The following is an 11,130-nucleotide window of genomic DNA, read 5'->3' as shown; positions in this document are numbered from 1 at the left end:
TTCAGAAAGTCTATTTTCTATAGAAACATACAGTGAGCTATTTATATTGTATATATATATATATATATATATATATATATATATATATATATATATATGTTGTTTCCTGCTCATTGATTTTTTTCTTAAATCAGTTTTATATAAAAATGTGTCTTTAGGCATGGATGTGGACATTTTTAGCTCTCCACCACTGGGTAAGGAATCTCCCACTAATTCCAGTCAGACATCCCAGCATCAGTGAAAACCATGGAAAACTTCGGTCTTAACACAAACACAGGAAAACATACAGAAACATAACCTTAGACTCTTCCCACTGAGTTTCAAGATGGGAAATGAAACCATAATGTTATGATGTAACCTCTGGGTTTGTGTGAATTTGTACAGTTCTAATGTTATTTATCACATCTATTCAGTTACCCGGATAATCAATACATAGATTATAATTAGTGTTAGCTCTGCAGTGCTTTTTGTGCATATTAAAGCCCTTTGCCATTCAGTTCTGAAGAAAATAATGTTAACTATCTAACAGTTGAACATAAGCTAGCGGCTAATACTTTGACTATCTGCTCAGGCAGCCAGTCTGCAGTTAGCTGCTAAACATGTTTACTGCTCATAATTTGCCAAATCTAGATATACAGCAGTGTTTTTTAGTGATGGATGAGGCTTGTTTTAGTGTTAGAGCTTTAAGAGTTTTTACCAGCTGAAAAATATGTCCAAACTACAAATTAGTCTTGCAACCAAAAGACTAAACTCCTTAAAAAAAAGAAAAAAAAGAGGAAATAAATCAAAATGTACATAGTGATGAGGCTTGTTGTCAGTTTCTACTTTTTAAGAGCCAAGATTAAACATACTTTTAATTAGCCTAGATTTAATTAGCCTGACTATCTTTTATTGGTTGGATGTAATATTCAGATCTTAAATGTGCTTAATTAATTTGCATATTGTGCTACTCTTTGTGAATTAAGTTAATGAAATAAACTTTTCAATGATATTCTGATTTGTTGAATGTTTGGAATGCATAAAAATATCCACAACAGCCCGGTTAAAGCTTGAGAGCAAACTGTGTTTTCTACTGTATTAGACCAATAAACACTGGAGTGTTATTTATTGAACCCATGTATTATGCAACAGAGAAGTTGGGTTATGAAGATATGTAACAATAAAGATTTCCTAGACAAACTAACATTTAATTAATTATGGCAGATCCAATCTCTCAACCCTGGAATGCGCTGCCATGAACTTCCCAGTCTCTGAAGACACATGGGAGAGCAGGGAGGTGTGATGATTAGCCGGAGGAGGGAGGCCCAGGCCTTATCATCAACTCTCACACTAAAAGTATTGTGAAGGCTAGTTAGAATGTTTTTAAAAATGGTTCCTTCATTTCCTTTCAGACATCCTCCTCTCAGCCCCTCCTCCACCAGCTCTCACTGGGGACAACCCTTCATCCTCCCCCTCGCTGGCTAGCAGATGCAGTAACAGCATTTTGTGAACTCATCTTTACTGGAAAAGCTAGGTAACATGATTTTCTCTGGAGAGAGTGCAGTCCATAGTCTAAAATAATGATAGTAAGTGTAGGCACCAGAATTGACCAGTTAGTAAGTTTATGTTAACCTTGGTAACACTCCTGTTTCCCTGCTCCTTTTTTAACCTGAACTCACACATGAATCTAAAACAGCAACCAACCAAACGCGGCATGTCTCCGTCTGCATTTGCACTACATCTAGCTATTTATTATCTCCCAACTTTGCCCATCTGTCACAGCTTTTTGCACTGAGGTGTAACTGCCACTGTTACTACCATCCCTGTGTTTAAATTTAGGGCCAGGCTGTTGCAGGAAATGGCTGCAAACGCAAACATTGTTGTCACACTTGATTAAACTGCTCCAGCTGAGAGTGGGAACAGGGTGACAGGACTTTTTCACTTATAAATTATAGCATTTGAAGATGAGTTTTGCTTCCTCCCTAGGGGAGACAAGGGAGGAGCCCTAATAGATGGATGGGGAGAATAAAGGGTGCAGCTGCTGTAAGTGTCCTTTGGGAGCTCTTTCCCTCCCTGCGTACGCACTGTGCTGTGAACTCATGAAGGAGGAGGAAAGCCTCAGCCCTAAAGTTTGGGATTATGATTTGACCTCCACCCAGACTGCAGAGACAACACCTTGGATGTCATCATTAGCCACACCCTCATTCCATTACTCATCCAGATGTCCAAAGAGGATCCCCCAAATCTTCCAACCACATTTTTTCTGTTCATGTTCCTTTAACAGAAAGCGGTTGACTTAAGATCATTTTAGAAAACACGATACAGAATAAAAACACTGAGACTAAGGCTGCAGATGCCCTTTAAACATTTGTAAACTATTACAACCACAAACGTCAGTGGACTTTTGGATTTATGAAAAGCATAATGTGGGTCTGCTTTTACTGTTCAGCTTTTCCCACTTAAGGGGGTTTCTTTTTTAACAATGTTTTTCTTCTTGCTAGATTTCTTGTGTGACCAGCCAATGATTCTCCTTCCTGAAGAGTGGATCTCTTCAGCTCTTCTACCGTTTCACTGGACATTGTGTCTATTTCTCCAATCAATGTACTACTTTTTTATCTCATTCTTAATTAACATACAATTTTCTCTCAACTTCACAAAATTGAGAGAAATACAAAGAACTAAATATATCATTTTGTTGCCAATTATCTTTATCCAACCAAGTTTTTTCTCCTATTTATGAACAAACTTTTTTGTTGTAAGAAAAAATATTAATGTAAATTAAGTAATGTGTAGGGACAATGCTGAGGTCCTTGAACATGAGAACTATTTTTGTTTGGGGTGGTAAAAGTTGACTTTTCCTCTCTGTCCACACCCTTTGTGTTTTCCAACAAAACATACGATAGTTTTTCAGGAAAAAAAAATGGAAAAGAATGGACGACAGTGTAGGAATGATATCCGTGCACATCCAGAGAGGAAGTGACCCCTTTGAACTGCAGAGGGAAACATACCGGGACCTACACATGCACATCATCCGTCACCAGAACTACTGCAAACTCCTGGAGCAAAAAACATGACCATTGTGTTCTATCCTGTCATCAGAACGGAGTAAAGGAGCTGCAGGCTGGTGAAAAAGTTATAAAAGTTGTCCCCCCCCCAAAAAATACTTTTGCTCTATTCTCTCTCTTCTTACTACATTTCTGAGTGAAACTGGGGCACAACAACCGAAAACACTGCCTCATGATTGATATCGACCTCTGAGAAATGTCTGTTTTTATTCAGTCTCGAGTTTACTCATTAAAATAGTTTGAGCCGGGCAGTGAAACTCTAAACCTGTTTCCAAAACAGACTGTTCATTTTCAGAGTGGATTAGAAGCTGGAAGCAGCAGCAGCTGCTCCAAGAAGCTGCTAACTGCTCTCCTGTCTGTGTCCGAGCCGACACCAGCAGATGTTGGTGGACTCATTCCAGCCGCCGATCTCTGCAGGGGAAAGAGGTTACGCAAAGACATTAGAACCTCTGGCCCTACACGCCCAGGCCCAAGTGGAAGAACTAAACTTCATAATAAACATTTGATAAACTTTCTGTGCTTGTCATGGAATCACACGGTATTAAGTATTCACACGTGTAACATAAGGGAAAGAGTCGTCCAAACTCAAGACTTCCTGGAGTAATAAAAGGCCAGACCTTGTTTTTAATTAAGATGTATAAAGTGTGCCTTTAATAGCATGCAATTTGGCCCACGGTGATTACCAGGAGCAATTATTCGAGTCGTCAAATGGCTCCAGCGAAGGCTCGTTAGGCGCTTTTGTTTCCGTGGATAAACAGTAAAACCCTCTGCAGGTACAGCACAGCCTGGTTCTGCAGGACAGAGTTTGTGCATTCCCTTCAATTTCCATCTTTATTTTCCTTTCAAACAGCTGAAGCTGTGTGAGAGAAAAATGTAGCAGTCCCAGTTTAAGCTGACCGGCAGTGTGCAGCACCATACTGGAGAGGAACTGGGTTATTCTGTGCTTCAGAGAAAAAAAAAAAGAAAAACCTTTTTTAGGTACTTCATTAAAAGGCCTAAGACCAGTTTTTAACACTCGGTTTGTTTGTTTTTGTGCATGGACTGGAATCTGGGATTTAATAAATTTGAGCAAATTTCATACATGAGGAATAAGCCTTTTTGACTCTTTATATTGACATTTAAATTTAGAGAGAAGCTCTAGCAGTTTCCTGGCTGGGACATGTGACCATCTCTTCTTGTGCAGACAACTTAGTCCCTGGCTAGCACTCAAGTGACTTAATAAAAAGTGACAAGCAACAAATCTAGCAACTTGTTTATGTTATCTAAGACTTTTGGAGACTCTTAGCATGAAAGTACCTATTGTTCTTAGTCTTCTCAATAAACAGTGGGTGCTGCCGGGTCCCCTCCCCATCTCAAGGCACTCACAGTTGACCCAGTCTTCATGCTCCAGTCTGTCTCAGCTGCAACTATAGTCACAGCCTCCAGCTATCTGAATCTAGTTAACATGTAGGAGCAACAAAGAGGCCGACAAACAGAAAGTCTGACAATATAAAGGAAAGGACTCATTACTGTCTGGAGAGTCAAGTGTAATCCTAATTAAAGACTCTATTTGTTGTTAGTTTACCACATTTTTAGATCTACCACGTTTTCACACTCTGCATTGTTATTGATTGTATTAACTTTAGTGAAGTATGAGAGTGTTTTAACTGATTCAGTTCAGAATCTGTGATAAAAATTCCTTGTAGAAACAATATGAAGGAGACCGAATCGGTTTTGAAGCCATATAATTTTAATGTTAGCACAGGTTGTCCAACTCTTGACTACAGCAGAGACTTCATGATCAAAATTGGTGTGGCTCATATACCTACAATTTTGGGTGCTGAAAACAGAATTTGCAGTTTTTTTCTGCCTACTTTATGCCAGTCACAGCCAACAGCTGTAAAACAGCAGCAGGGTGCCAGGAGGGGAACAAGAAATGTTCTCCAGAACGCCAGTAATTGGGAAAGGAAGATCTGAACTTTGGCATGGCTTCTGCTTTTCATTAAGTTTTTTTTTAAGTAAACACTGTTCCTATTTTCCTCAAGGCAACCCCCTTTCCAGAAAAAATACTTATCAGTGGAGGTGGTTGTTTTGTTTTCTGTTGAAATGTTTTCTTAGGAACAGTCGGTGATAAAGGAAAATACATTAAAAATGGCACTGACACATTAAATGTACTAATGAACAAACAGAAGATTCGACAATAGCAGCTGCTTTGCAACATTTGGACCATTTTTAATCTTGATGCAGAAGTTTCTGAAGTAACGAGAAGTTTGACAAAACCCAGACTCTAAGGTTAATTATTTAGCAAGCTCACGCAGGATCTTAGCCACAATTTCTGGCCCAGATGGACACACACCCTGCCTGACATAAGACCACTATCTGCCAAAAGCTTATATAAAGACCCACGCCCTCTAGCTGATGACGTAATTCAAACTCTAACATCACATCTTGGGACTTAAAGAATGCTGGTCAACAGCCTGGGGCCATGAGAAAGAGAGTGGCAATATTCTGCCTGTGTTTTCATTGGCAGAGCAAAGTTTCTAACCAAGATGCAAAAGTTTCAACTGTCGGAGCAGAGTTGATGTTGTCTAAGTAAATGCTTCGACCTTACTTTAACATCTCTTATTAGTTAAGCTGGTGCGACTCCAAAGGTTATCTGTTGATCTCCTGGGGATTTTTGCACACCAGAATCTTCCAAACAAGAGTGCAAATCTTTGTTTTAGTGTGGCCCTTCTGAAACAGCAATTGTCACAGCTTCTTCTGCTCTGCCCAGAGGCCCTGACTCCAGCAACAGGAGGAGCCATTGTGGATGACATGGTGAAATAAGCGAGACAAGATGTTTTTCTCCCTGGCTGGAGCAGATGTAAAGCTTGGGTTTTCCCCTGAAAGAGAGACACACAACTTTTAACGTACTCTGAGAACTTTTGAATGACATCATCCAACTCTGCAAAGCATGGCCAGTTCAGTGCTGCATATTTGCACGCCTGCATAACTACTGACTGGCAGCCATGGGAAGTGGGAATATAAACCAAATCTGTTTGCTGGAGAGTCGGGATGATCGAGTTGCTTGCGTATCACAAAAATCTCTCAACCACCTACTCTTGTTTGATTCAGATTTGTGTTAAGAAACTGTAGCTCTCTACTGCTCTCCAGATGCAAATAAACAAAAAAAGACAAAACTACTTCATCCATGGATCATTCTTCTCACTATAGTGCTTCAGATAGATGTATCCTGTATGTTTTCAGGTAAACCAGTCCATTGAACCTCTTGTCCTCCTGGAAGGCAAAACCTTTGGCCCGGTCTCAAGTCCTTTGTTGTCCAGCTGTCCCCCCCCCTACATTTACCTGAGTGTAGCTCTGTCCGCCTTTCTGCCAACTCACACAAGCTTCTACAGCCATGCTTAAGGAACATAATCCCAAACTATAATGTTGTATTGAGGGTAATGAGCAGTGTTAGTTTTCTGCCACTCAAACTGTACCATTTTAGTCTAAGACCAAAACTTAATCTTCCACATGTTTGCCTTGTTCTCTACAACCAGGAAAATTAAAAATAGCTAAACAACACCTCTGACCTTGTCAAACAAAAAAATTGGCCTGAGGGATCTGTCTTTAAAAGGTTAAGACCTTATCCTTTAGGCCGCGCAAGTCGGGAGCTGCAGCAGCTCCCGACCAGACACGTTCCAGCACATCCATTGGCTTCCATTATGGGCTAATGGTTTCCTTTAAGCTGCAGCTGGTCAGAGTACAACTGACCAGCTGCACCATGCAGGACATCCTCCTCTAGGCATGAGGTGACCCTGTTATTTGACCTTTGTTTACACCATTTTAAGAAGATAATGAACAATACCCCTAGCGGGCATGAACTTTGCCTAGCAAAGGACTTTTTCCATTCCTAAACCAGATTATGAACGACAATAATTACTGGTACTAAATTTGTTGAAGCATGGACTGATTGGTTATTTCTCCCCAAACTTGAACAAGACACAAAATCTGCATTGAACAGAATTAATAAAGAGGGTTTTTCATCGGGATCAAAAGAAGCTAATCAAGCATGAGAGATCAAAACAGTTCATGTCTTTGAACGTCTGTTGACGTCACTGGCCAAGCATCTGACCAACATTTTGTAGCATTGGAACCACACTAGTAATGACAAAACTGTCTTATGTTATTAAAAGTATCTGGATTGCTTTTGTGATTTGTATGGTGCCATTAAGGCAGTTCAAATTGTGTTAATCTGCTACTCAGACAGCTACATTAGTAAAATAACATTGACATAAACTTCTATACCTCTTTGGAGATTTGTGTTGTTTCAAAATGGTAGAAGTCCACATTAGTGTTGGGTCCTCTCAGAATAGCTGTTAGCTTAATGCTTCCAGGTCAAACTAAATCAAACAGCATTTGATTAAGCGGCTGTGAAATTTCAGGGATTCAGGCTATTTCAAGATAACAGAAGTCTGATTAGGTCCTGAACTCTCTGACGCTGGTGACTGTTGACATAAGAAAAGGAGATAGGGAGTGGTCCACAACCAGTGATTTTCCTGTGTCAACACTGTGCTGAGAACAGAGCATCTAAAACATTTCCGGTCAGCATGACTGTCTGATAAAAAGGTAAAGCGAGGTAAAAGTAAAAAAAAAATACCGCAATTTAGGCAAATGCTATTTTGTAAAAAAATTTCAATGCCTTATATTAGGAACCAGAAATGTTATCAGTGTTTTTGTCATGTTATCTGTGCAGCAATGCCTCTTACAAACATTTCATAGGTGATCAGCCATCTGTTGGGAGAAAATGACTCTTCAAAACAAACATGATTAGGGATTAGAGGTTTGTAAAATAGTCTTTGCATATACAGCTCTGATCTTTTTGAGATTACATTAGTTTATGCATCTGGGATTAACAATGTTATCTACTGGAGGTAAAAACTTGAGCCACACATTTCACATTGTGCCTGTTTTGCAGTCATATTTGGGGATTTTCTTTTTGGCTCTGTGGATTATTTTTGCTCTGTTGCTTTTCCAGATTAAACTGACAAATAGAGACCAAGCTCTATGCCGTGCAGTGAACTTGGCGCCAAGTTTGTTATGAGTGAGATTGGGCAGCAAAAAAAAAAAACATTTGACTTGACTGGGAGTACCCAACGTAATTTAATTCTCATGTAAATCTAATTACCATCTGTTTCTCTGCTGCTGCGGCATAGGGTTTGTGGTATGTCCTTTTATTGCACAAGTCATGAACATGTTCCACCATCTCATGATCGTTTCCCGGTTAAAGTAAACGATTTGCTCTTTCCATCAATCTGCAATATTCCTCCTGGTTCTCCCAAGGTCAGTCCAAATATTTAAATGCATCTGGGGCCTGACAGCTCTGCAGAAGTCGTTACAATTGGCTGGAGTAAAACCAGCACCGCCTTACAACTACTCCTTCCAACCCATGCATCACCCTGCAATTAGCATCATGCCTTGAACTGATTTGGAGCATACTGCCAGTGAGTATGCAAAAACATGAAAGCGCGCACATTTACTACGTACATGGTAGATTACGAAAAAGCACATGTAGAGGATAGATTTCTATCCTCATTTCCAATTAATTCCAAAAAATATATGAAATCACATATTTTTGAAAAAATGCAAAGACAATAAATTGTCTATTTGGTGGACATGTGGTTTTAATATGGCTTTATCCATTTTTCACAAATTCAAAGACGTTGTAGCTCCACCCAGATGCTCGACAGGATGTAGAGCATAAGGATTTTCAACTGAAACTTTCCGTCTCCGAGCAGATCCTTTGTGTCTGCAGCCACCACACCACTAAGAATACGTCTACATGTTCATGTGCAAGCCTACTTTATGGAAACCCCTCATGCTCAATTAGGCATGGGATTTCTACTAACGTATAAATACAATTTTTTTTTTTCCTAAAAATCTGGAGACAAAACCAAATAATAAAAAAAAATCTTGAAATTCTACAAAAGAATAATAAAAAAAAAACCTTTGTGGAAACTACTAAAGGTGTGAATGAAACAGTGAAAAAGACATGCTATAATAAAAAACAGACTACTCACTGCTAAACAATAGAGCGCAAAGGAGCAGAACTCCAGTCATGCTTCTGTGGAGCCCATTCATTCTCCACATGGATGCGGCCATCCTCTGTTCGAATTCGACACGTCTGGCGGGACTTTGTGTCTGAAGGAAAAAAAAACTGTGGGAAGTGAAGGCGAGCCGGTGGGCTGGGGTAGCTTCTCTTGTGAGGTCTGAGAGAGCGGGACAGGAGAGAAGGATAAAGCCTGGCTTGTGTTCTGTCTCTCTTTATACGAGCCCGCTCCTTCAGCCTCCCTTGCTCTGCTCTTTCCACACCCCTTTTCTAACTGCCTCATGCTAACCCATTTCCCCCAAAGCAACGGCCCCTGCTTCCTCTCTACTCTCAGTGTGTGTGTGTGTGTGTGTGCGTGTGTGCATGCGTGTGTGTGTGTGTGTGTGTGTGTGTGTAGGGATGTAGAGCAGGCAGCAAAGTGTGACGAGATGTTTCTGGGAAGAAGGCTGGGTGTTGTTTCAACTCAGCTCTGTTGGTACTGGGTCATGTTTCTTAAACAGAGGTACAAGTTCGATTGGTGGTACTCAGAAGAATTGTTGCAAAAAAACAATTTTCTACCTTACAGATTTGTTCTGTTTTTGCTTTTCTGTCACACATGTTTCTGATTGTCATACAATTTGTAAAACAAGACAAAGATTACCTGATCAAATACAAATTTCAATGTGTTAAAAGTCATCCAAAAATAAATCCCTGTGCCAAATATGAAAAGAATTGGTTATGCGTTATTGACTGTTAAAATTGTATTATTTTTCTGAAATCATTGTTGGTTTTACAACAAATGCAAGGAAACACACATTTCAAAAAGCTCAACTTCTCTCTCATTGGTACACAGAATATTTCCTAGAAAAGTCATCAACCGTGGTTCTTACAATGGTTCCCTACAAATCCCTTTTATGTCAAGTCTTTGTATCTTATGGTTGAATCATGAACACTGATCTCAACTGAGGTAGGTGAGGCCTGCGGCTTTTATCCATGTTGTTTTGGGTTCTTTTAAGACCCTCTAAATAATTCTCCAATGCTCTCTTGGAATACTTTTGGTTGGCTAGCCACTCCTAGAAAGATTCACAGCTGCTTGACGTTTTCCCCAGTTGTAGATAATGACTCTCGCTCTGATTCTTTGTAATCCCAAACATTAAAATTTATTTTGAAGCCCTTTCCAGACTGATAGATGTAAATGACTTTGTCATCTTTCTCATGTGTTCTTGAATTAGTTTATATCGGTTCATGATGTGCTGCTTCTTAAGAGCTTTATGCACATTTTATGTTGTTAGAACTACATGAAAGCCTCTGAAAGCCATTTCTTCATTCCGTACATCAGGAAGTCTTCAGGACTGGATGTGGCTTTAGTGACTTAAAATAAAACTTAATTTGGTCCAGATTGGAGAACCAAGCTTTGGGACTTGCACAAAAAGTTAATCCATTTATTTATCCTTTATATTTATAATGTATGATTTTTTTAAAATCATTTCATTAGGGGTAAGACCTATCTGGTTGCACTGTAGTCTGCTTGGTATCCATCATTGGTAGATATGGCTGATAGCAGGTTACTGCAAGAGAAAAGAGTCTTAAAAATCAAATCAGAAATTTCCAATTGGCTTTGAACTTCAAGATTTATTTTGATACGTTTTTTTTTTTTTTGCCAGGACCTATGCGTGTTCTCATCTTACACACAGAAAACAAAAACCCCACTGAAAAATATGAATGAAAACCCATAAATGTATTTGTGAGAGTTTCATTGGCTTTGTTTAGCAAAACCGATGTAAAAAGTGCAGGATCAGGTTGCTTAGAGGGCATTGCAAGTTTGAAATAGGACCAAAATTCAGACAAGAGTGTTAGAATAAAGTTTTAATGATGAAGATGACAAAGCTTACAGGTTGGGTATGAGCAAAACAAAAACACCAGAGAATCCCTGTAGAGAGGAGATCTGATCAATGGGAACCAGATAAGTCTAATCAGGGGAATGTTGGGTAGCTGTCAGCAGAGGGCAAACATGGAGACTTAGGGAATGAGACTTATTAA

At 39.5% G+C, this 11,130-nt stretch overlaps 1 protein-coding gene across 1 annotated transcript in view; it reads right to left on the bottom strand.

Moving 5' to 3' along the window:
- The window catches only part of cd34 (CD34 molecule), a 27,528-nt gene extending 18,139 nt beyond the window's left edge, over positions 1-9,389 (bottom strand). The window contains exon 1 of the mRNA XM_015018551.1: positions 9,083-9,389. Within this exon, the coding sequence (XP_014874037.1) occupies positions 9,083-9,164 (82 nt within the window). The 5' untranslated portion in view covers positions 9,165-9,389. The remainder of the gene's footprint in view (positions 1-9,082) is intronic.
- Between the last annotated feature and the right edge of the window lie 1,741 nt (positions 9,390-11,130).

This window comes from Poecilia latipinna, unplaced genomic scaffold, assembly GCF_001443285.1.
Source record: "Poecilia latipinna isolate Pla-1442-1.1 unplaced genomic scaffold, P_latipinna-1.0 Scaffold2288, whole genome shotgun sequence".
Lineage (NCBI taxonomy): Eukaryota > Metazoa > Chordata > Actinopteri > Cyprinodontiformes > Poeciliidae > Poecilia > Poecilia latipinna.
The sequence above is the reverse complement of the archived record's forward strand: the minus strand, read 5'-3'. Positions and strand labels throughout refer to the sequence as shown.